This window comes from Ictidomys tridecemlineatus, chromosome 9 (assembly GCF_052094955.1).
Source record: "Ictidomys tridecemlineatus isolate mIctTri1 chromosome 9, mIctTri1.hap1, whole genome shotgun sequence".
Classification (NCBI taxonomy): Eukaryota; Metazoa; Chordata; class Mammalia; order Rodentia; family Sciuridae; genus Ictidomys; species Ictidomys tridecemlineatus.
Genome location: NC_135485.1, coordinates 93,462,695 through 93,488,307, shown reverse-complemented (window position 1 = coordinate 93,488,307; position 25,613 = coordinate 93,462,695). Strand labels below are relative to the sequence as shown.

At 48.1% G+C, this 25,613-nt stretch overlaps 1 protein-coding gene and 1 long non-coding RNA gene across 4 annotated transcripts; one reads left to right on the top strand and one right to left on the bottom strand.

Annotated features, from left to right (window-relative positions):
• Positions 1-213: 213 nt before the first annotated feature.
• On the bottom strand, positions 214-19,848 carry Pitx2 (paired like homeodomain 2). Of its 3 annotated transcripts, XM_005330098.5 has the most exons (5): positions 19,573-19,848; positions 15,863-15,918; positions 15,225-15,362; positions 3,906-4,111; positions 214-1,475 (listed from the first exon to the last, which is right to left on the bottom strand). In XM_005330098.5, the coding sequence occupies exons 2-5, from the start codon at positions 15,906-15,908 to the stop codon at positions 912-914; spliced, it is 954 nt and encodes a 317-aa protein (XP_005330155.1). In that variant the 5' UTR covers positions 15,909-15,918; positions 19,573-19,848; the 3' UTR covers positions 214-911. The 3 variants fall into 3 exon arrangements, with proteins under 3 accessions (XP_005330155.1, XP_005330157.1, XP_005330154.1); XM_005330100.5 differs by lacking the exon at positions 15,225-15,362 and having other exon boundaries at positions 19,573-19,842; XM_005330097.5 differs by lacking the exons at positions 15,225-15,362; positions 15,863-15,918; positions 19,573-19,848 and adding an exon at positions 4,972-5,865.
• LOC144366872 (uncharacterized) lies at positions 1,435-3,296 on the top strand. Its single transcript, XR_013426017.1, has 2 exons — positions 1,435-2,349; positions 2,664-3,296. It is a non-coding gene; the product is annotated as an uncharacterized LOC144366872 (long non-coding RNA).
• Positions 19,849-25,613: the final 5,765 nt, after the last annotated feature.

The window sequence follows — 25,613 nt, the reverse complement described above, 5'->3', positions numbered from 1 at the left end:
GCCCCAGTCCTAGCCCCAGCCCCAGGAGTCTTCCCCCCCACCTTTTTCTTTTTAGTTTCTGATGAAGGACTATAATTTATTTCTACCAAATTTAAATAAGTACTGCCACCTTGTATGTTTTACTGGCAGGCAGAGGAAACTAGTTTGTTTAGGAGGCAGTGACTGAGACACCTCGGCCAGGTGACAGAGGAGGGGAGAAAGAATTCAGACCAATTTGTATGCAGTATATTTTACTCCCATGAAATAAAACACATTTTTTTCATATTTGCTGAAAAGTAAAACAATAATATTGTACGAAATGTTATACACAGGGTAGGTTGTACATAGCAGTTTCAGAAACATCATTGCATCCACCAGAGAAACTATTCTAAAACTGATATTCACACATTTTTATAATAATAATATGTTAGAAACATACAGTGTGGCATTTAGTATATACATTCCCTTGCTCGCAAGCGAAAAATCCTAATCGCTTCTGTATAACATGCTTTATTTTAAAGCCTAACCTTTAAAAACACTGTTGTGATATTACTAACAACTGCTTTTATAAAATTAATTTGACATTTCGATATATATACATCCTTTCAGTCATTTTAATGTTAACAATGCTAAACTTAAAAAATAACAAGCTTATAGTAATGTTAAAATGTCATATCCAGTCAAACATTTGTTTGTGTATGTGTCCTTGCAACTGTTGGAAATACTTCTAGTGAAAGATGTCAGACACTGAGGACTTTCCTTTGAAAACAAAGGCGCTCTCTCTTTAATTCAGTGGTTTCCTTTTCTCCTTATATCTTCCTTTTCTCTTCCTTTCTTTAGTGCCCACGACCTTCTAGCATAATTCCCAGTCTTTCAAGGGCGGAGTTGCCCGATCCCGCACAGTCCTAGAATCCCAGCGCAGTGGGCGCGGCTCACACGGGCCGGTCCACTGCGTACTGGCAAGCACTCAGGTTGGACGCAGGGTTCTGCACGCTGGCGTAGCCGAAGCTGGAGTGCTGCTTTGCTTTCAGTCTCAGGCTGGCCAAGCTCGAGTTACACGTGTCCCTATAAACATACGGAGGAGTCGGTGGCGCATAAGGACAAGCGGGTGTCGGCACCGCGGAATTCAGCGACGGGCTGCTCAGGTTGTTCAAGTTATTCAGGCTATTGAGGCTGGAGCCCGGAACGCCCGTCACCGCGGAGGGCACCATGCTGGACGACATACTCATGGATGAGATGGAGTTGGGCGGGGAAAACATGCTCTGTGACGACAGGGGATTGACGTTCATTGAGTTGAAGAAGGGGAAGCTCTTAGTGGACAAGGAGGCTGACGTGAGGCCCTTGGCCGCCCAGTTATTGTAGGAATAGCCCGGGTACATGTCGTCGTAGGGCTGCATAAGCCCGTTGAACTGTGGCCCGAAGCCATTCTTGCACAGCTCGGCCTGCTGGTTGCGCTCCCGCTTTCTCCATTTGGCTCGGCGATTCTTGAACCAAACCTGGGCGCGGTAGGGTAAGGGAGCAAACAGAGGCCACAGTGGGGATTAATAAAAGCTAGATCACAGAGAACACCAGAGGCCAACCCTCCACCAGACGCGCGTGCGCGACGCACCCCTGCAGCCAGGCACCCCACACCGCCAAGGCCCGCACTGTTTCCAGCCCCAAGCCGCAGTCAGAGCCGGGAGGCCCAGCCAGCTCCCGCCTGTGAGCATGGGTTCTGAGCTGGGCCGCCATGTCTAGCGGGCTGTGGGCCGCTTGATCACGAACCCAGACCCTCCTCAGGGGCCAGAAACTCTTACTGTGAAATAAAGGAGGGTCAGCCGACTGCCCACCCCTTCCCAGACCACCTGGTAAATCTGCTTCTACTTCAAAGCCTCAGACCCAGTGACGAGGACAAGAGGGTGAGAGGGCACCGGAGTACCCGGTCTTTCACCCGCACAGTTCCTCCCTCCCCTCTTGGATCTCCACTGTGGTCCCCATCCCCTGGAAGGAGCCCTTTCAACAACAACCGAATGCGACACTCTTCCTTGCCTAGAAAAACAACCAAATATAAAGCAGAGGACCACCTTTTCAATCTGCTCCTTAAACTCCAACAACCCAGAACGGGACGGTCTCTCGATTCTCTTCCTTGGTTCTGCTTCGTCTCACACTCCGCCCATTTCAGGCCCCTCAGGCGTGCCTTGACCACCCCAGGCCTGACCCGACGCTACCCTTTGGTTTTGCAGGCGGCCGACCAGGCAAGTCAGCCCCCACCCGCGTCCGGTGGCCCCGCCACAACCTCGCTCCAATCCACATCGCGCCCACCAGTCGCCCCAGACGGAGTCTTTTGTGTATTGGAGTGAGGCCTGGCTCGAGATTTCTGAGCTGACACCGGTGATGTTTCACATTACACATCTCCGCGGGTCCCAGCCGCCTAATCCGCTTTTTCCCTTTCTTTCTCGATTTCCTTTTTATCCCCCTTCCTCTTTGCACCCGACTGCTATAAAAAGCACGCCTCACTCCCACTTGGCTTGAACTAGCAGCCGCTGGAAGGAGGCAGCTGGAAGGAGCAAGATCCCAGCGCAGCGGCTGCAGAGGACAAGGGAGGGGCTATGGAAAAGCGGGTGGGGGAGAAGGACTTTTCCGAAGAATGCCAGGAACCCCACAAACTGTGTTTTTATTTTAATTACGTGCCATTTTTACCCTAGGCCTTCTGAACTTTGCCCAGGCGAGAAGGGTACGTGCAAGGCCCGTTCCCCTGATGCTGAAGAAGGCTAATGGAAGACTGACCTCGGGCAAAACCACGCGGCCCTAGTCCCAGCTCTGGTTCCTGGCAGTTAAAGTAAAACTCTATCAAACTTCATCCCGGCTCTTTTATCTACCAGCATAGCCTCATACCCTGCACAAATGCCTCCTAGGAGTGTCGTCATTCCCTCTTGCTTAGAAACACATTTTGGTTTTTATTCTTTTCGCCGCCGTTTTTGTTACCTAACGTTTTCTTATTTTTGTTTTCCTTGCTATGAGGACTTTATTTTTCTACCCAGAACACTTTTTTAAAAAAAGCATTTTAAACAGCAAAACGTCTGGATGCTGCTTGGTTCTGCTTGCCGCTTCCAGAATCCTAACAATTTTGGAATTTTCCACCGACCAGCACAAACCAGGATGTTGCTATTGGGTAATTTATTTAAGCTCATTTTTGCCAATCCATAGAGTGCAGATTTACTTCAAAGTTAAGGTAAGCTCCTTTCCTAAAACTATGATTGTAATTTGGTAGAGGGTTGTATCAGTATTCAAAGAGTTCAACTCCTGAGAGAAGATAAATAAACCAAATTTGAAGTCTTCTTTTTTCACTTCTCTTTTAAGAGAATTTAGCAGAATAGTAGTTCTGTATAACTCTTTGCTTCTCGGGATCACAAAACCAGGGAATAGGGTCTGAAAGAGACATAAATGCCATACCCCCGCGAAAAGACCGTATAAAGAACTCGAGCCGAAGAAAGAAATGGCTGAGCCAGGCCGGGCATGAAGGTTTCCCAGGGAGGGCCAACCCTTGCGTGTCTGGCTGAGTTTTCCTTGTTAAAGGCACACAGGTTGGAGCCTGTTCGCGGCTCCTGACCGGGAGGGATTTTATTAGCTCTGGTCTGGCGACTGCAATCCGGGAACACAATGCCCTTTGCAGAGGAATGCCCACGCGGCCCAGCTTGGGAGGGCGCAGGGCACCGCAGCGAACCGGTGTAGCTCCCAGCGCCTGCGCCAGGAAGGCAGCTCGGCCTCGGAAGGGGGAGCTGTAATCTTGCAACACCGGCAGCCACTAGGCCTTTGCAAAGCTGCTCCCCACCAGCGCCCTGCAGGGCAGAGTTGCCTTCCCTACTCCTCCCTGCTCCCCCGGTCTGCGGGCCTTGCAGCTCAACAACGCCCTCCCCTAATTTCCCAGAGTTGGAGCTTGCTCCTACCCGAACTCGGGCTTCGGTAAGGTTGGTCCACACCGCTATTTCTTCGCGCGTGGACATGTCTGGGTAGCGGTTCCTCTGGAAAGTGGCCTCCAACTCCTGCAGCTGCTGGCTTGTAAAGTGAGTCCGCTGCCGCCGTTGCCGCTTCTTCTTGGACGGGTCGTCGGCGCCCACGTCCTCATTCTTTCCCTGCTGGCTCTTATCTTTCTCTGAAAACGATACACACAAAGGTTCCGGTCAGCTTGCCCACCTGCAACCCCCAGACTCCAACCGGACCCGGCGGCAGAGGCCGCGAAAGAGCTGGGCTGCCCGCAGCTGGAGGGGTTCGTGCTCAGCGACTCCGCACTGCAGGGAGCGCTGCATCTGTGGGGTGTGCAGATGAAAGTTGTGGGTGTGTGCGCCCCATCTCCTCCCCTCCCCCCAAGCGCCGCACGTTTTATTTACATGTTTATCTCAGCAAGGCGGCACATTCATTTTTATAGCCCGTGCTTTCTAGTATATTTACACACCTCTACGCAGCCACACCAAGTCTCCCCGGACGCGTGCACTTGCGCGCGTCTTTATAGACCCCCCTCAGCTTTCGATGCAGTTTGGAAGTTAAGGAAAAGTAGCTATTGGGATTCATTAGGTTCCCAGGTTCGCCAATACTTTGTGGGGGTGGGGGGTGCCTCTTCGCAAGGAGCATTTGAGTGGTTTCAGAAGTACTTTTCTAACGAGCTGAAAGCCGAGAAAACAGGGACAGAGGTGGAGTGGCCTCTGAACGTCCTTGAATGGAGATGCTGGAACTTTTGTGATCCAGGAAACAGAAAGGAAGCCAGTGTACGAAGTGGGGGGGGGTGGGAGGTAGCGGCAGAACTGCGCGGCCACATGAGCCAGGCCAGCGGAGGTAAAATGAAAAAGGGACAGGGTCATCAGAACCCCGGCTTCCGGAAGTTCTGCGGCCAGCAACCAGAACGACCACTCCCACCACGCCTCCCCCAGGAGGGGCTGACTTCCTTGGGGTCGAGAGGGACCAGGCGGCGCGCAGGCTGCTGTTCTGGAGTGTCCGCGGGGCGGCGCGGCGCCTTACCTGCGGCCTCCGGGCTGGAGGTGTCGGAGATGGTGTGCACCTCCAGCCTGTGCTTGGAGGAGTCCAGGGAGCGGGGTTGACCTGGAGCCAGGACCGAAGCCATGGCTAACGGCTGGGGATGGTGACCAGAGGAGGACGAGGAGGCGGCCGACAGCTTGGTCCCGGCTGCTCGGTGCTCCAAGTGCAGCGGGCCTTTCATGCAGTTCATGGACGAGGGAACGCGCCGCCCTACGAGTCCTGGGCTACCGCCCCGCCGAGCCCCCGTGGCCGCCGCTGCGCGCTTTGAGTCGCGCTCTAGGCGCGTAGTTTCCCCGCTGTGGCCGCTGCAGGCAAGAGTCAGGGGTCGCAACCCCTGCTGAATCCTGGAACCAAGCCTCCCCGGTCTCCTTCGGAAGGCTCAAGCGAAAGAATCCGGCAGCCGAAAGTCAGAGGGCAAACGGAAACATGGGGATGTGAGCAGGAGAGCACCTCTCGGAGCGTCTTTGGGGAGCAGGCTTCCACGCTCCAAAGTGAAACAAGAGTGTGCAAAGACCCCCTTCTTTCCTCCCTCCCTCCCCCAAATACCCCTCCAATAAGGAAAGCTAACGCCGATCACTCTCTGCCCGCCCCTCGCGCGCAGCCCTGACAGCGAAGTGTCAAGAGTGACAGGGACAGGTAGCTGATATTAGATCCCCCGCGGCGGCGGCAGCGGCAACAGCAGCGACGCGGCCTCTGAGCACACCCTCCGCGGAGCGCACGCACACCCCTTCTGGCCGTCGAGCTGGAGCCGGGCCTCGCCGCAGCTCAGCTCCAAGCACCCAAGCAAGCGACGGACAAGATCTGCGGCTCCGCGCTTCTCAGTTGGCCTAACATCTTAAAACCAGAGGCGGGCTTCCTGGTGGCGAGACGTCACTCTGCCGCGGCCCTCCCTAACCCTCTCCGCCTCCGCCTCCTCCAGACCCTTCGAGGGGCGGGAGTGACGTGACTCCACACCAATCATGAGGCCCCGAGCTGCGGCTGAGGGGACTGTCCTGTCTGCACCTATCAGCAGTGTGGGGCCGGGCTAATTCTTGCTATGCCCACCGGGTCTACACGGGCACGCTCCTGGGAATTCTGTTCCTGCCCCGCCAAAGGCGATCCGACTTTTAGTTAGGATCCTGAGGTTCAGAGATGAGGGTAGGAGTCAAAGACTTGGGAGAAAGGTGTAGAAAGGTTGATGTTGTGGACTGAAAAGTACAAGATAACAAGCCACCACACTTCCCTTTCTTTTGTCTCATTACTCCATTTCAAGTAGAGATAGACACCCCCCCGCTTGCCCCGTATAGAAAGGAGACATGCTACCTAAAACTATAAAATGTTTTTAAAACATCAACAAATCCACGTTCTGATCTTAAATTTTCCAAACTGCCTGTCAGGTGAATGCCGCGCTAATCTGAAGAAGCCTTACTTTAATTGCAAGGAAGACAGAGCCCTGAACAGGCAGGCTAATAAATTAGAAATCGAGAAGAAAATGGACCCGTCAAAAGAAAATTACCTTGACTTTAAACGAACTACTGCTTGGTGGTTCAGTCTGGATTTATACAAGAATGAAAAGTCGCCTCAGATCACGTCCTCTGTAATGCTTATTAGTCCCCAGACAGACAACACACAATAGAATAGAAACCCTAACCCAGCGTTTTCAAAATGCTGAAAGCTTATCCATTCTACTTAACGTTGATTAAGACACATATCCTAGATCTTTCAAATTCCTTGTATACTGTATTAAGCTCATCCTAACCCGAGAGAGCCATGCTTTAAATTTGACTCTCTTGTTTACTTTATTATCAATCAGATTCAAATCCATAAAGCCTGTAGAATCAACAACCTTGAGCTAATTATATATAAAATATGCTGTAATGAATTTCCATACAATTAAAAAATGTTGTCAAATAACCAATTTCAAGGATAATTTTTGCCATTTTCTTTTCCTAGGGAGCTCAATCCTGTCTTGAATCATTAAAATACAAGCAGGCAGGGGCGGTAGTATGTGGGCTGAGGGGGAAAAGCCTACAGGAACGCTCAACTAGGAAAAGCAAAGCCTTATTCATTTACATAAAAGAAAACAAGAATCACCTTCGTGGTCATCAACTTTTTAGAGCACCATTCCCAAATAAATTAAAGTAAGAAATTCAAATATTGAATATAATTTTTGAAAGTCCTTTTTGTCAGTCTGGGGATATATAGCTCTCAGTAGTAGAGTGCTTAGCATGAGAGGCCCTGAGTTCCATCCTCTGCACCACAAAGAAAAAAAAAAGTCCTTTTGTCCCCCAGTTTAGGTCAGCTGAAGAACACAAAGTAATCTCCCCTGGGTTTCTGCATTGGCGATTGTTTTATTGTGGAGTTAGTGTTATCATCCCTGAATGTGTATTTGTTTGACATTACAGTCAATGATTTGCAATGCTAGTATGAGGTATCTTCAGAAAACTCCCTTCTTGTCCTTGTTCACAAGATTGGGAAACTTATTCAGTCTGGGACTGAGCAGATGAAGCTGACTACAAATCTTCTTGCAACATATCTTCCTCCTCTGCTCTGACCACCCTCCAACCCTATCTCCCCCAATCTAAATACAATTGAGGGCAGTCGGACGAACCAAATGAGAATAGTTTTTCAGTCTCTTCCCACCAGTATCATCCCATACTATGATGAATTTAGCTACTACAGGAACTTTCTTCATAGTAAGTTTTAAATCAGCTTTTCTGGTTTTAACCTTTTATTCCACTTTACCCCATTCACACGTGTGAGCGCGCACACGCGCACACACACACACACACACATGCACACACCTGCTCACAGAACACATCCCCATGTGACAGGTCTGCATTAACTGAGGCTCATACATCCAGCTATATTAGGTCCTGCAATCTTATCACTAAATTATACATATTACACCAGCAGCCTGTTGGTAAAGAAGGTTAAATTAATTTACATTCTGCTCATTATCTAGTGCTTAAATGACGCATTTTATCCCTGAGATTTGGCGGAGAATCTCCTTCTCAGACCCCACAGCGTTTCACTGAAGACAATGCTCTTACATTTGTAGTGGTTTTTAATCTGATAAGACTCTAATTTGCTTAAGTCTTTTAAATAAGGGTTTTAAATGTTTCTAGCCGTTTTCTTATTGAATTTCCTCTAATTCCCCCAAGATCATAAAGTATATGTGTAAAGTAAATATTTTCTTCCATTGCACTGTCAGCCAATGACCTATAACAAAGTCAATATGAATCCAGTTCTTTTCTGCCCAATGTGTTTACTAATCATATCCCAGTTTCTTCTTTAAACCTCAGCATATCTATGAACCCCACAATACCATGCTCCTTAAACTTCATTTCATAAAGAGACTCTATCACATCAATGGATGGAAAAAAAAAATCTACTGTAGTGAGCATACTCTTTTCCTAGTTTCAAGATTCAAACCCCGAAGGTGCATTTTTTTTTTTTTTTTTAGGTTTGGGGTGTTTTTCAAAACTCCTTATTCTACAAAACTGAGAAGCTCCACAGAGCCATATAGATTTTCAAACCCATCTCATTAAACCCACAGATTTTTTTTTTTTTTTTGCTTTAAGTTCTGGTTGCTCTGCTCTTCTAATGGAATTTTCATCATGGTGAACTCACACGTGTGAAGGACCTCAAACAGTCTCCAAAGTGGGTAAAAAACCCGAGGGTAAGTGACAGCAACTTAGTGGTGGTACCAATGTATGGGAGATGTTGAAAATGCTGGAGATCTTCAAGCCTCTGAGAAGCCAAAAAGATAAGGAATTTAAATTGTGTGGGTCCACTGAAGTCAAGAGGAGAATAAAAATGAAGTCAAACATATATGTATGTGTGTGTGTGTGTACACACACACACACCACTCCCAACAATTGATTCAAATTGAGGGTTTTCTTTGCATTTTTTCAGGCGGAGTTTCAATCCTCTCCTAAATCTCTTAATTACTTTACACACTCTGAGCAGATGAGACTAGGTAACATTCTTCCCAGGACCAACAGGGCTCACTCCACCAGGACAGGGAAACAACAAAATAAAAAGTCTAGATGGGAAAAAGGAAATGTGTGGTAGAAACAAAGAAATGGTTTTCAATGAAAACTCTGTGGTGGTAGTGGTGAGCAAGCTTGAAGATTTAATCCGCATAACACTTGTGTGCTGCATGCACGGGCATTGGCGGCATAGATGGGAAAGAATTGTAAATCAAGAAATATTATGTATTTTGTGATTTCAGCATAACTGTGATCTCTGGCTAGAATTTTCTTGATTGACTGTAGAAATTACTACGAGTTCAGCCTCCATCACATAAGTTTTCAATCCAGGGAAAAGCAACTTGGTCTCTGCTGCATGGTCTCCTCCTAGTGCAGATTTGAGCTTTTGAGTCTAGGAGACATATCAGGGGCCGACTCAATTGGGTTTTCTTGCTTACTCTTTCAAAGAGAGACCCTCCAGGAGGGAAATGTGTGACACGGGGTCAGGCGTGTTTTGAGCTGGTATTTGCCACCGATTACCAGTCTTAAAGTCTTATTTAATTTCACACTCTTTAGTGTTAGTTGCGCAAATTCCCTCTGGCCATCGGGCCGAGCGGTTGGGCTGGGCAGCCACTCTCGTTAGTTGCGGCGGAGTATGGGCTGGGACCTACCCAAGCGATTTCTGAATTTTGGAAAGAATCTGCCCTCAGAGCTCACCCGGAAGATGGCTCAATTAGATATCTTCCTGAGCTGTCAGGCCCTAGAGGGGCGGGAACCCTGCCCAGCCCAGGCCAGCTCAAGGACGAGGCCCGCCTGGACTCAGCTCTCAGCCACGTGACGTGCGGTGAGTGTGTGCGCTGGCCGTGTGAGGCGCAGAGGTCAGATGGAGACCTTGCACCCTGCCCAAGAAGTGGCCCTTCCTCCCCTCTTTCCACTGCTTGGCTCCCCCGGAAAACAAACCAAGCTAGAAGAGGTTCCCTCTCCTCCAGAGCCCTGAAACCAACCCAGAAATTTAAAGCTTCTCCGGGGCTGATTTTTTTTTTCCTCTTCCCTAAATGGAATAAAGAAGTGCTACTTTGTTAAAAGGGGCGGATTCTTTTCCGCATCGGATGTCCGTAGATAGACTGAGCAACACCCACCTTCCCTGGATCCCTGCAAATGATACCTATGTTTCTGTCCCACAAACTCGAGTTACTCAACCTCTTCAAGTTTGGGGTGATTAGCTGCGGGGGTGGGTTTCGGTGCGGGTGGGAGCCCCACCCTCAATGAGAGAAGAGACGGATTGGTGGGGGGAGGTGCTGAAATGACTGGACCGATATGCCTCTAATGGCTCCTCACAAATTTGTCTGGTAGCGCTATAGGTTTACTACGCGCTCATTTAATCTCTAGAAAGTAGCTATTTAAATAAAGAAGTGAAATAAAGAAAACGGTAAGAGGCATAGGGGAGGAAAGAATGGGAGAGAGAGAATGAATGAATGCATGAATGAAAGTATGAGATTAAACATAGATATCCAGGCTTGGAGAGAAAGAAGTGGCAAGGGGTTAACTGAAGTCACTTAAAAAATAACTGGATTAAAACACTTCTCTCTCTCTCTCTCTCTTTCTCTCTCTCTCTCTCTCTCTCTCTCTTCTCCTTCTCTCCCTTTTCTAGTTCTCTCACTCTCCCTTCTTTCTGTTTTCTCTCTCCCAGACATGATGGTAGCTAACATTCAGCATTAGTTGTCATGGTGACCATAAATCACATAAATCCAAAAATACCCACCTATAATCTGAGATGAAGCTTTTATTTCCCTAGCGAAATAATATTTTAAAAGCTGTCAGCTGACAAAAAAAAAAAAAAGGAACCCACCTCATTGTAGTAACCCAAGTAATATATTACTTCTAAAGGTTTAAATTAAAATGTCATCCTGTTAAAAACATTCTGGGAGAATCTTGGGCACTCTTCATATCAGATCCTCACAAAGAAGATCTTCAATCCTGATGATTCTTTAACACACACATACATAATTTTGCATGCACTGTCTTCTTCCATTAATTTCTTCCCTTTCCTCTCAAGGACTACCTGAGTTCTCATAGGCTCTATGCACTGGATTATAAAAGAAGAGTATTCTTGTAGAGCAGAAAGAAACCTGGGACAGAGCTGAGCCTTTTGGGACCTTGTGTGTTGCTCATTGGTTATTGATCATTTCCCCAAATGAAAGATGGGGGCTTTGTGGGTAAAGATGTTTGCAGATCCTCTATACTGGGGGCAACCTATCAGGCTCAAGAAGAAAGGCAGAGAGGACTGGAGAGGGAAAGGTTGAGTAGTGAAGAACTGAGTTGGGTAGCTAGGTGCTGTGGTTAAGTCTTGGCCTAGAAATGGTAGGTATATTCTCCCATTTCTGCCTTTTTCTCCTCCAGGAGGAAACTTCCAATTGGAGACTCTGGGGAGGGACATGCGGCTGCATTTGGGCCCTTTGTCTTCTACCTTGGGCTTGTTGTCTTTTGCCTATCTTGGATTACAGGGTATTCGCCTAGATGAAGAGCCATTAATTACCCATTCAGTCAATATTAGGAAGACGACAAAGCTTTTTACATAGGATTAAGAAGACATCAGATTGTTCCATTAGTATATTCCTGCTCACGAATAAGCTTTCGTTATACATTTCCTTTTCCCCGGAGTCGCTCTAACAACTGCTGCATACATTAACAGCGGGCGGTGCGGAATAACAGCCCAACCAGAAACTTTTGCGTAAGGAGTCAGTAGCGAGTTTCGCGACCTGTGAACACTGCTTTTGACAGCGGGATCCACAAGGGATTGACGACATTTGGACAATCGGTACCGTTTCCCCGTTGGCCGAGAAAACCGCAAAGCAGAGGAACAGCTTCTGCCAAAAGCTTCAGATTGGATATTGAGGTGATGGTGGTAATGTCCGGGTGGAGAAAAGAAAATGGAAAACTCTTCTCTCTACCCAGCTCTCCTACTTCACGGCATTTTCCTCAATCCTCCTGCCTCCTTCAGTGAGCACTTGTCCCTTGTCCCCTAGCCACAGTAAGAGCCCTCCACATCCCCTTTCTGACAACTTAGGGTCCAGATCGCCACCCTAGCGCCACCATTTTGCTTTTTGCTAGAGAAGATCTGAGCTGATCTCGCTGGTATCCGTATTAGCATTAAAGTCGCTTCATAAGCGCGAAGGAAAACCGGATTATTTGCTTTCAGGGGGAACATTAGGCGTCCACGTAGCACGTGCTAGGCAAACATTTGCTGATTGAATGGGGGGCAGAGGGGGGAGGCTGCGGCCACCGAGAAAGTCAGAGTTTACCCGGCTCCTTGGAAAGAGCCTGGGACCAAGCAGCCATAGAGTAAGAAGGTGTGTACCGCGCCTTGGGTATTCCAGGGGGCCTTGGAATTCCCCAACCTGGAGGAGAAAGTCTATGCACACCAGTCCATGGCACACTTTTAGCCCAGCCATTCTGCCAAAGCTATTTTAAAATTAATGGCTTCGCTGGGGGTGAGAGGCTGAGTGAAGTATCTGCCCCACATCCAAACGCAAGGCCAGGCTGGATTTCAGTCCTGATCCTAGAGCCACCACCCCTAAACTTTTGGAGTCATCCACAGGGAAACGTCAGTCGTCAGTCAATCCCCTTCCTGAAGGTCAAGGCCATCGTATGAGTTCCGCAAAATGGGTTCCTTTGGGGGGGGGATGCCCATGGTAAGAAAAACCAAGAGCCCCTGTTCCACACCGACGTTCCCTTTCGGACACTTGCATCTTTTCGGGGAGTAACTAAAGTTACCAACTCTTCCTCACCACCCCCTCCCACAGCCATTCCTCTCTTAACCCTCAAGTCCTGGATATCAAGGGACATTTTAGTCACCTTCACACCCCTTCCTCCGGTTCCTGAGTTTGAGCCTCGCTTGGGGTCCGCCCAATGGGCATCAAGAAGGGGACTTTCTGGGTTAGGGACGCAGAACCCGGGCCCCTCAGAGGTCTACCCTGCCTCTTCAGGGCATTTGTAGTCTTCAAGGAGGGTATGGTGTGTACTTGTGGGGAAAGGAGAAGATAGTGCCAATGATAGAGTATCACAGCTTCAAAAGAAATCATATGCTGTTGTAATTTTTTTCTTTTTAAAATTATGGGAAGTAAATATTTTTGTTTTAAAAATGGGTTGGTCAGGAGTTTGCAGATTTCCTGTCACTTTATAATCAGTAAAGGGTACTTACTCTGGCAACCTTCAGAGATGCTATAGCTTTGCCTACTCTCATGTGACAATTTTTCTTTACCAGTTCCCTAAAAGCCAATAAAGTCAAATTTTCCCCCATTTCTTCCCATCACAAGCCTCTCCCAAATTAGTGGCACTAAACATGTTTGGGCAGCAATTTTTCTCTTTGGTCCATAAGGTAGAAAACAGGCGTTTTGACAGTGTAGGGGGAAGAAACTTTCACCTGCACTAAAATAATCCGGGCCTGAAGATAGTAGTTAAGAAAAACAATCGTTCATTATTTCTAGGTTTCCGGTTTGTTTTTGCTTGGTTTTAATTTTATTTATTTATTTTTTTGCTAATTATGGAAAGCGAATGCCCAGGGGCACCTGTGACCTGTGCGGGCAGAACTCTCGGCTTTCAGAGCTTACTGCCCATGTGAGAGGACCCTATCCCATTCTGGACTTCTCCTGGAAGGGGGTCCTTCTCCTCTCAGCTTGTAAGGAGGTCACCTGTCCTCAGAAGCCATTCCTCCTGTCAACGAGACCCCCAGGGTGGGGGGGCAGGTGGGGAGGAGACAGATTGAGTCTCCCTGACTAGAGTGCAAGAAACGTCAGCCTCTGCTAGGCGGCTGCCCGCCCGCCCCGTACGAAGCGAGACCTGGGAGCTCAGCTGATCTGTCCAGAGCCCGGGCTGCGCCTGCACAAAACATGCTTCCCGAGAGTCATCGCTGCTCTTGATTTTTAACCATATTCCAAACATTCTCCGGTCTAATAATTTATTTTTATGACCGATTATCAAACAGAAGAAGAATTTAACACAATCTTAATGACAAGAAATCACCCGACATTATCTCTGCATTGCCCCCATTTAACCCCATGGGGTTAATCCCGGACAAGTGAGCGTTTAACTGGCCCAGCAGGACGACTGGAGATATTGCGCAGAGTAAGGACCAAGGAGCTTCAGCTCAGATCGCTTTAGACGTTGTATTTCAACAAGCGATGCTTTTTTTCTCCACCCCCCCCTCCTGGGAAACAACGAGAAGCCTAAGTGTAGCGCCTTTGTTTTCTCCTTAGGAATAGGGTTTGTTTACCTGACTGGAGTCCCAAATCGCCCCCCTCTGGCACACATTACATTTGTATCCTTACACTTTAATCCGGAAGGAGGGGGTTGGGGCGGAGGACTGTGGGGGACTTTATCTCCGCACACTATCAAAGGTCAACAACCTATTAAGGCTAGGTACTTATTTATTACGGAGCCTGGAAAGCCCGGAGAACACTAAATTTAAGTTTGTAATATATTCCAAAAGAAAGTCCCCTTCTCCTCCTTAGACACACACGTACACCTACACGCACAGACAGACACAACATTAAATGACAAATTTCAATTCAGCCAGGGACTGTACAGTGGGTTAGAGATATTTACACCTTTTACACAGAGCCTACAGATTTTGCGCGACAATGTCCCTTGACGCGTCCAGGGCGAAATGAGCCAAACAACGACATCACCAGAACCAAGGCCTGGCAATCGGCACAAACAGGCAGGTTCGCGTCGTCAAGGGCGCACGCTCCAGTCTACCCTCGGCTGTAGCGCACAGTGGCTGCCCTCAGGCTCTTCGGGGCTGTTGTCAGAACCTCGACCCGCCGAGGCCAACCTTCGCCAACACAATTTTCCTGTGCTTGCCTCCCGCGATAAACTCCGCACCCACAAACCTGGGTGGGGCATGGCTGAAAGCCTCAGGGACCGGGTGGGCCCTGGTGGTTCTGCGCGCAGTGGGACACGACGAGCGACAGAGGTCGCTGTTGGACCACTTTTCGGCGCCAGCTAGAGGAGCCGGGGTGCGCTGGGGAGTGCGGAGAGGATCAGACCACAGGGGGAGAGGAGAGGGAGAGGTGTTGGGTCTCAGGAGTGCAGTATAATTTGGGGAAAGGAATTAACGTCCCTGGGAACGGCTGCTTCCCGTTCTAACCAGAAGCTAAGTGTCTAAATTCAAGCAGCCGCGGCGCCGGGTCTGGCTGCCTTGTCTGCTTGCGCTTCACCCGAGGCCCGGAGTCCCGGAGGCGGGTGTCCAGCTCGCGGCCTGTGCTTCCCTCCCGGCCTTACCATTGGCGCCGGGATGCTGCCGCGGGAAGAGCTTGCTGCTCGCTGCCTCTTTCCGGCTCTCGGGAGAGTCTGTGAACTCGACCTTTTTGATTTCGGAGTCTTTGGAGAAGAGACATTCAACGGCCGCCGGCTGCACGCCTGGGCCGCGCGCGCGCGCCCGCCCCACGTGCAGTGGAGAAGGACGCCAGGGACCGTGGCCCGAAGGAGCCCGGGGGTTGGGGGTGAGGGTGGGGAGCGAGGCAGGACCGAGGAGAAAGAGGGACAAAGAGCAAAGACCCAGTTAGAGAAAAGAGCGGACGGCATTCCCATCCCCCAGACCCTCTGGCAACCCAGCGAAGAGCGGCGTAGTTTCTCCGCGCCTTCCCGGCTGCCCGCGGCTCCAACCGGGAGAGTGGGTCAGGGCCTTCCGCACGCAACAAGCTGCATCCTCTTTGCCCACCGCTCCCCAAAACTTCCCAAAGGAGACACTGTGGGCGCCCCGGTTCTGATTTTCTTCCTGTCTAGAGGGCCCCTCGGAAAATCGCCCCTCGCCGGGGCCTCGCTGCAGAGCCGGGGCCCACTCGCCGCCCTTGAGTGACGCGGTCTCCCGTCCACTGGCCCAGGACACTGGTCCACGGCCAGAAGAAAAGGACTCTTACCTAATTGCACACACGCCGACACTAGTTTTCGGCAGTTGGTCTCCATTCCCAGTTATCTGCAAAACAGAAGAGAAGGAGGGCTTTGAGAAGCGCGTTCGTCCAACTTAACCAGGCTCAGAGGAGGCTACCTGTGTGGAGGTCAACGTCAATTCTAGCTGTTATGCACCCATTAGGTACTGCGCTTCAAACAGTTTCTCGTACCTGTCAGTCTCTGGCTGCCCAGCAGCATCTCTAGCACAGCCTCGTCCCTAAAACCTCCGCATATTTACCAGGAGCGCAGCTATCTACCGAGTTGCAGGGAATGGGCCCCGGAGGCAAGAGGCCCATTAAGCCACAGAGTTCAGGGGAGACTGTGGAACTACTTTCAAGGGTGTCTGTGTTGGAGAGCAACCTTCAGCACAATGTGGGAGCGAGTAGAGAAGACTTTTCTCTTTTGGAAGGCCACCATTCTGCAGTGTTTGTCCATTAGTTGGAGCTCCATAAACATTTGCAGAACGTCAAAGCCAACTTGCTCCTGTCCCAGACAGCACTTTCCCTCCGTTTTCTACATTCTGAGATGAAGGGACTTTTGGCCTGGGGTGTTCCAGGAGCAAGCTGACTTTGGGCCTCTCATCCACCAGGAGCCATTTTTCCATATTTAGCCACACTTTTCCCTGGAGATACTCATCCGGCCATTTATTTACCCTAAAGTATGATTTAAGATCGCAGAGAAGAGAAACGGAGTGGACTTGGCGAGACAGAGGAGGGAAAGCAAGCGTTCCTGGAGGGTTTACTGCCCGCCAAGCACGGAGAAAGCCCTAGGGCAAACTGCCCCCCTAGTTCTTTCTTTTCCCCTTCAGGCAAGCCAGATCTTTCAAATTTCCAACCACAGCGCTTCCACCCAAGCGTTTTAGCGTGCACCCCCTTCTTTGCCACAGGCAAACCAGGAGAAGTGGGCGGCGAGGGCTCCATCAAGTGGGCAACCGAGCATTTAAAAATCATGAAAAGAGGGGTCCTGGGCTCCCGAGGTATGCTGGCGGCAGGAAAGCTCACTTTGCCAGGAGTTGGGGGTGGGAGCGGGCTTTGCGGGGCTGGCGGAGGGGCAGAGGCGGGGCAGGGAGTTGTGGGCCTACTTCTACCCTGTGTCTTTTTCCCCTGCTTCTTAGCCTCTCGCAGAGTGAGCCTGGCCCCAGGGGCCGCTGGCCAAGGTCGCTGCCTAGAGGAGGGGCTGCCCGGTGCGGTGGCGTGGGGATCGTGTGTGGGGTCCTCCTGGTGGTTCCCCCACCAGCTATTGAGCACTCGGGCGGGGACTCTGCGGATCCTTGTGGGCCTGTGGGCCCAGAAGTAGCAGTTTGGCGGCTCCAGATTTAGTGATTCTGCAGTAAAATCACAGGATTAGTCCCTGATTGAGATGTCTGTTCGTGAGATATTACAAAATTCATTATCACAGCTTTCTACTAACTCGATATGAAGTAACACAGATGGGATTTTATTAGTCCAGACTTCAAATGTTTACTTATGATAATTTCAGGGGAAATTTGCATGTCATCATCATTTCGATAATCTTTTTTTTTTTATATGTCTGAACTGGCTGCATTATTAGCCGGTAGCCAGAGCATTGCAGATGGCAACTGCAAATAGTTTTTATTTTTTTTTAAGGAATGAAATATACAAAAGAAAAAGATCTGGTCGTTGGGTGTAAAGTCAATTATTACACATGCTACGTCCCCCCACCCCAGCCCTGTGCTTCAGTGTTGAAGACCAAACAAAGCAATACAAAACAAATCTTCAAGAACTCATAGGGCTCCACTCTAAGGACTGAAAGGAAGGTCAAGGCATGTTCCTTATCTCACTCCTACGGTGTCCTTGTGACTTCAGGATTTATTTTGCAGTCAAAAAGCCCTGAGACCTGCATTTTATACTTTTTATAATGACGAGGCCTAATAGACAGATTCAGTCTATTTACTGGGGAAGAAAAATATTTAAAAGAGACCTTCGATTCCTGCCTGCTAATTCTTAAACTTGCCCTGTTAAGACAAGTCTGGTGTGACAAATTTCGCTTCCAGACTTTGGGACTGGCATCAATGGCTAGTCTCATAAATTGAGGATGTGGGGCTTTTCCTGATGGGAAGTTATTTTCACCACAAAAGTTCATGTCTTGTTGGAATGTATATGCCAGGCAGTCTTGTTTTGAACCAACTTGTGTTTTACATTGTGACCACAGGAAAGAGCACCACACAGCACCACACTGGCAAGGCAGACAGGCAGGCTCTAAGAAATATAGCAGTTTGTTTAAAAATAATTTCTGTTGATCGACACAAGAATGCAATTGAAGGGAAAAAAATGTAGTTCTAATAATTCTAAATACTTTTCATATTTCTCCCCTTTGCATTTACTTTGTTAATCCAGAACAATATCTTTAATGGAAAGTTTAAAAATAAACAGGAGAACATGTGTTTTAAATGAACCAAATTGGTGTGATTAGCCAGTAAATTAATTTGCAGTGGGTAATCATTTAAGGAAATTAAAATACTGCTTAATACAGTTCCATATTTTACCATGTGTGAGCCTTTTAAAAACTAATATCGATGCTTTAGGAATATCTGGAGACAAACATGACCAATTTAGGGGACAAAGCACCTAAATAATTTAAGTGCAGTTTTGCTGAGGTAAAGTACAACATTCCATAAATGAGGTGGCTCTTTAATTTTTCGGGAATGTTTGATTATTGTAATCTTATTCTTATTTCATGTTACATCAACAAAAATCCTCAATTTTGCTCATGTGCTTTGTTTCTCTGACATTATTGGTACTTGAATTTTGATGGATTTCCTCCAATATGGTATTTCATGTGATAAAACCATCTTTAGTTTTGATTAATGGGCTAAACGGAATGCAAGGACCTTTCTCTAAAGCAGATTAATTTTTCATTAAGATATTTTAGAATGTGAGTTCCTGTAATTTTATTTATATCAGTAAAAGTGTTCTCCATTTAGTTTTTTATAATAAGACAATACTTGTACAAAGAGGGTAAAAAAAAAGCACTCTATGCTAGTCTGATTTCTAAATTGTTTCTTAAAGTAAGGTAATTAAACTGGAATAAAAGAACACATTTCTCCGGTTTAGAATCATATATTTTTCTTTAGACTCCAGTTGGATACTACTTACCTCCCCTGCGTCCATTTAAAATGTATCTCCTGAAGTGCAAGATTGGAGTTGACTGGTGATCAATTTAAAGGATTTATAATCCAAAGTAATTGTTCGAGCTTGGCATCTAGGCCTGGCTCCCAGGTAATTCGTTTGGGCCTGAGAGGTCACTAACTGCCAGTTAAGATGGAATCTCTTTTTCTAAAGTGTAATAATGGGAAGAAGGCTAATCTTCCAGTAGCTGAAACTTTGTACGAGGCCCTTTATCTTGAGAATGCTAATCCTCAGCCTGAGGATTTGTCCCTGCCGTGTTGGCACCGAGATTTCAGGGAAGATACCTCGTTTTAAATGCCAGCCATGGTCTGGCTTCCCACTCGACTTCAGCACCCCGTAGATTGTTAGTGTCTGTGACTGGGGACGAAAGAAACAAGGCTTTGCAAGGTCTGTTTGCCAACTGCCTTACCTCGGGGGAAACGCAGCCCCTAGAGCCACAAATCACCTACGGTGAAGATTCTCCAAAGTGGAACAAATTTCCAGACTTGCATTATCTCACATCCCTGCGGGGAGAGATGGCCTCCACTTACCGGCTACCGGGAGAAAGCTGCTGTCTCCGCGTCCCACCGCTTCCCAGGACGATTTCCAGAAAGAAGAGGCTCGGGCTGCACGGAAAGCGCCTGAAAGCAGGGCCTGGGAGGACTGCAGAGCTCCCGAGGGTGCTAAGTTCCAAGAGAGTCCAAGAGTGCGCTGGGGGCCTCCGAAATCTAGCCGTCACTGGCAATTTCTTTCTGCTCCTCTCCGGCTTTCTCGCTCGGTCTCGCACTCTCTCTCCCCTCCCTCCCTCTTCATCCCTCTCTCTTCCCTCGGCTCCGACTCAGTGTGGGGAGTGACGTGACGTCAGCAGAGATTCCACCAAACTCCACAGCACAGTGGCGCGCGGGCGGGCGGGCGGCTGAACCCGGCTGTGCGGCGAGCGATCAAGGAGCGAGCACAGCGCTCCAGCGAGCGCGGGGGGGAGCGCCAGGGGCGACGCAAAGCAAGGCAGGGGAGGGAAAGGGAGGTCGGCGGGACGAGGAGTCCGGAGCAGGAGAAAGAGCCCGGAGACCGAAAAGAGAGGGAGCCGGGCTGGGCGCTCCGACAGGAGCTGACTGTGCAGAAGGAGCACGCGCTCCCGCAGTGGAAAGGAGGACTAGAAGGGAGGGAGGATGGGATGGAGAAGAAAAAGGAATCTGCGCCAAACCGGGAGCCCTAATAAATCAGAGGGGGAGGGCCAGGGCGTGGGGAGACAGACACCTACTCCTGGGGGAGTAAATCAGGACTGCTTGGAAAGACGGGACAGGGAAGGTGGCCCACGAAATGGAACAAAGGACACTGTGCATGGGTTTGTTTGGGGCGAGGCGTGGGGAGTGTGTATGACTGTGTGCGAGTGTGACCTCCTTTTAGGCCTGCAGGGTTGGAGAAAGAGGTCGCAGCGTTGAGAGGCCGAGTGGGGGAGGGAGTGAGAGACTGACAGAGGGCAGGAATGGAGGTGAGTGGGTGGGGTGAGAAGGGATGACTAGGGAGAAATCTGGAAAAATGGGGTGAGTGAGGGAGAAGGTGTGTGTGTGTGGGGGGGCAACAGCCGGGAGCCCAAGAGTTAGGCTAATAAGGGTAGGAAGGCCAGGACGCTTGGCTCGGTGTGACAGAGGCACCCCGCCTGAGGTCAAGGCAGTGGACCAGGAGCGCTCCGAGTGCCCCAGCGCAGGTAGGCACGGCCACGGACTGACCAGTGTTCACCAAAAGATCGCGCTGGACAAGGCTCGGACGCTCCAAGTCTAGAATTTCGTCTGCTGTACCTACACTCAACAAGTTCACCCCGGGTCACGGATATCTCATTTTTTAAAATGACGAGGTTAAGGTTCCTGGCGAGGATGGTATTAAATTGCACGGGATGGGGGAGGGGAAGAAAGAGGAAGCTTCCCTCAATTCCATATTTGCCGCTAAAAGCGAAGAGTGTGTAAAGTTTGAGGGGTCATTCTCAAACTCAAGTGTGCCGTACTTCTCAACCCTCATTTTCCGATTCCTTGACTCCAATAAGGGCGTGTATTTTGGTAGCATGCAGGATATTTTGGCTCAGTCCTGTCTTTGGGTGGAAGGACTATTAATACGATTCGCCTGGAGGACCAGGTGCGAAGGCTTCTGACAGGCATATGGGACAAAGTTCTTTCAATCTCAAGGGCGTCCAGTTAATGTATGTTTTTGGAAAGTCTCAGAAACCAGCCATAGCTCTCGGGTTCGGGTTTTCCCATCATGGGAGCAAAACTGAGGCCCACCATTCAAGAGTCCTCCTCTTTGGTCCCCAATAGAGAATAAACCCTTTAAAAGCTGCATTGCTCTTTTGAATCAATATACCAATTCACTCAATTTTAGGAAAACATTGACTTATTGGGAGAACGTGCATGAAATATATACATTACAAAACGACTGACGTTTAAAACTATGGGTGGGTTACCACATAGTTGCTGATCTCTTCTTACATTAGAGGTTATCTAGAACATGTTTTGTATTTTCTTGAATTACTCCGTGTTTTGAATTCATCTGAGTTAGCAGTAAAAACAGGCAAACAAACTTGCTCAATTTGTTTTGAGTGCTAAATCCCTTCACTTTGAAATAGCTAACAGTCGACAGATGGACTCATTTTGTGGAAAGGGTTAGCCTCTTTAGCCACGAAGAAAACTGACGAGATCTACATTGAAAACCATTTCCAACCTTCTCCTAACATCCATGAAAACGCAAACTTTCTGTTTTTACCCAGTGGAAACTCAAAGCAGCGATATTTAAGAGAAAAGTAATGAGGGGGAAAATACCCACATGCTATTTTAAATGTTTATTTCCTTCCTGTCTGATAATTTTATTTCTGCTTTCTGAAATATTTCTGAGGCAAGAAAATTAAATTCCTTTCAACAAGCCTCACAACTGAAATCTAGTAGCAGCATACTGTAAAAGGTGGTTCGAGAACAGCATTTTCATCCCTGTCCTGGGCTATTTTTCCTGCCTGTCGCACCCTCCTGAGAAATGGGCCGATGCTTCCCCCTCTTTTTTTTTTTTTTTTTTTAATTTTCATTTTATAGAGATTAAGAGATGCTGGTAGCAGAACGGCCTTTCTTCAGCTGGTGGCGAGGATGAGAAATCTCACATGGAAGTGAGAAGAGTACGAAAATTAAAGACAGGAAGGTTCAGAAACGCGCAGGGACCTGGGGAAAGGGAAAGGAGCTGCGCTGCAGAGGCGCACAGATCTGCGCGTGCAACTCCCTCCCCACTTTCAGGATTCAGAGGTTTGCAACCAGGGCTGGGATGATGGGGCTCCGGGAAGCTCACGTTCCCCTCGCCCCCCTTCTGTCTGGAGTCTCGCCCGCCCGGCCTGGTTAACCCCAGGGCTGGCCGCTGCAGACACCGCGCTCAGAGCTTTTGGGTCCTCGCCTCGCCCAGCGCCAGTGCAGCTGAAGTGAGCAGCTGGTGGGAAATGCAAATGGCTCCTGGAGAAATAGAAGATACAGAATGATTCTCATTCCCTCCTCGAGTGTGTGGAAGGAGCTGGACATACGTTTCACGCTCCTAATCCTTCTTTTACATTTTTAGTCATACTCCTATTAAACAACTAATTAATGCCCAGAATCACCAGGGAATACATTAGGCATGCAGCGGAGAGGCAGGGTGCTGGGGGGCTACAAACCACCGAGCTGATTTAAGACGTGGATTTCAGGTTTTTCCCTCGTCAAAGCAGTAATGGAAGAGTGGGCCATGGCGATTGTATTTAGATTCCGATTACTACTTCGAATTAGAAGGGGGTGGAGGGAGCGTCCAAGCAAAGCAAGCAATTCCCTGTCCTGCAGATGTAAACAAGATTGTAGCATCAAAGGTACGAGCTCCTTCAGGACCAGATCGCCAGGGCTGAAAGGCGGGGGGGTGGGGAGACACTGACCTATGTATCTGTGAATTTCAGGGATGTTACACTTTCACATAAACAACTCCCGGCGCGGATCCCCTGGTAATTCCTGGTAAACCCCACCCTCCTAGAATATCTTAAAAACATTTCCCCCAGAAACTTATATCCTTTGTATTTTATCAAAAAATTTGAACTATATCTGAAGATAATAGCCTTTCAGTAAACCAGTGCATTGGACCATTTCCTTCAGCCATTCCTTTTGACTTTTCCATGGTCCGATTTAATGAGGGTGGGGGTACAGAGAATTAAACTCTGGAAAACTAAGGACTGGAGGAGAAGTGCGGGCTACATGAGCTCAGAGAATTTTTAGAGAGCTTCTAAATGATATTACTCCCGACAATATTTTGAAGCAACTCACAGAGCTGTTAGAACAAGAATCAAAATGGGAAGCCCAGGGACAACAAAAATTTTTGTGATCAAAAGAGGCAAAACCAAGGACAAATATGGGGTGACCTCAGCCAACTCCCTCTCACCCAGGAGTCAGGATTTGGGAAAGGTACAGTATTGTTTTAGAGTCCGCTGTGACGGGCTGCGTGCTACCATTTACTTTCTTCACTGTGGATTATGATCTCAACCCTGGCAAGCAATTTCCCTAGCTCCTTATCTGACAACAAGCGAGTATGTAAATACCAATGGCTAGCGATGTTTAACTGCCTCAAACATTATTGATTTGTTGGCTCCTCTAAATTTTCTTTCCAGTTCAGACCTTGTTTCCGAATTGTCTATTCTGGGCGTTTGATCGGTTCCTCCGATGCTACAATACAATAATTGTTTTTTTTTTTTTTTAAGGCGTTTAAGATGAACTGATTGATTTGCATATAAATTAAAATTACTATGCGTTGCCTATTCCGGTGTTTTATAATCATTTCGAAATTAGTACTTAACCACTTGAGCTAAAAGAATATATAAATGTCTGTATTGACTCACTAATGAATTACCTAATTAAAACGTCCGGGGGTATATGCTGGGCGCTAAAAAGATGGTTAAATCAAGACATATAAAGGGAGGGATGAATATTGGAAGGGTAACTGACCAACATCTGGAACTCAGAAAGCAGTTTCCGTAAAATTCCTAGCTTTAATTTTGGAACACTGGTCTTCCTCCTCTGTTGTTTGTGCTTGTTTGTAAATAAATGAAGTGGAAGGAGCGCTCCGATGGCCCGCGGTCGCTCAGGCCCTTGGCTCTGGTTGGGACCTTGCAGTTCTAACCCAGAAGCGCTAAAGTCTGAGACACTCTGGGCCAGCCCCGCAGGTCACCAGGCCAGGTTCCCCCTTTCCCCACGTCCCACCACCTGGCTGGGAGAGCCGAAGCAGCGCGCTTTCTGCGCATTCTGCGAGCTGGAACCAGAGCCGACATTTAATAGATATGCTAACTGAGCACTTACCTTCGTCCTGAGAATAGGAATAAAAGGTAGCTCTTCTTAAGAGAGGCGGCGCAAAGGCACGCTATAGGAGTTCAGAAAAGGCTGGCGGCGGGAAATCTGTAGCCTGGGGGCTAGCCAACATCCCCTTTCATTTCAAGCACTTATTGATTTGCTGTTGTCATCTTTGGCGACGCAGAAGGACACTTGAAAGAATTTCTGATGGGGCTCTGATCTGAGAAAGGAGGTGACCTGCCCAAGCTCCCACCAAATTCTTAATTACCACATCAACTGCTTCTTCTTCTTCTTTTTTTTTTTATCCCCCACCTCACCTCCTTTCCCAGTGGAAATCGAGTTTGCTTATTCTTAACTTTTTAATTATTCAGAAACTCCCTTACCTCTCAGTGGCTTCTTCTCGGCAGCGGTTTTCTATTCAAACCTCCCCACCCCCTTCTATGGTAGGGCCTGTATATTGATCCCTCTGACCTTTGGCACATCTGGGCCCTCTGAAATCTCTCAATCTTTTCAGATTTGAGGATGGAAGGCGCCACCCTCTTCACTATGTGCACACACACTCAGAGATATGAAGACTTACAAAGACTGCCCTCAAACCTCCTGCAACCCAGCAGATGTTCTCTTTAACGTTCCTCTCTGGAAATATGAAATGCCTGCCTGATTTCAACGTGGATACTATTCTTCTACCCTTCCTTTTTCCAAAGAAGTTTCAACATCTGGGCAAGTGTGCCCAAAACATCTCCACCCACATTCTTTACCAAATTGTAAATAAAGAGGAGCTAATACAGTGGATTGCTGTATAGATGGCATCAGGATTCAGAGTCCCTAATTTCAGGATTCTTCCATCATCTCTGGTTGTCATCTACATTGAGAGAGTCATTCTAAGCAGGAGGCCTATCAGAACCTTTGTTGTAGGATAACAGGCAAAGCCACAGTAAAAATAAAGCCACAGCAGAATAATGTCAGGTTCATTTCATCAGAATGCAGATTGTATTTCTGAGTTTTGTTTGAAACCACTGAGTTTTACTGTGTGCAAAAATAAACAGGAAAAATGTCAACAGAGTTATTGGTATTAGAGAAGACAAATTCCTTGGCTCATCGATGAACAAAAAAGAACCTCAAACTCTATAACTTTTGATGTTTTAACTTTAGTTTTAATTGCAGGAGTGAATAGGACGTGAACTGCCTTACACATTTCATTTACATCTACCAGACTGAATTTCTATCAAAAAGAATTTTCTTTAATTTATTTTAACAAATTCAGAAAA

What these genes read in the sequence shown, in the direction of transcription:
- Pitx2 (XM_005330097.5), bottom strand. Translation starts at nt 5,179, where the DNA reads ATGAACTGCATGAAAGGCCCGCTGCACTTGGAGCACCGAGCAGCCGGG. An exon ending in CTCCAGCCCGGAGGCCGCAG is followed by an intron (nt 4,112 to 4,971) that starts GTAAGGCGCCGC and finishes TATCGTTTTCAG; the next exon opens with AGAAAGATAAGAGCCAGCAG. An exon ending in TTACCGAAGCCCGAGTTCGG is followed by an intron (nt 1,476 to 3,905) that starts GTAGGAGCAAGC and finishes TACCGCGCCCAG; the next exon opens with GTTTGGTTCAAGAATCGCCG.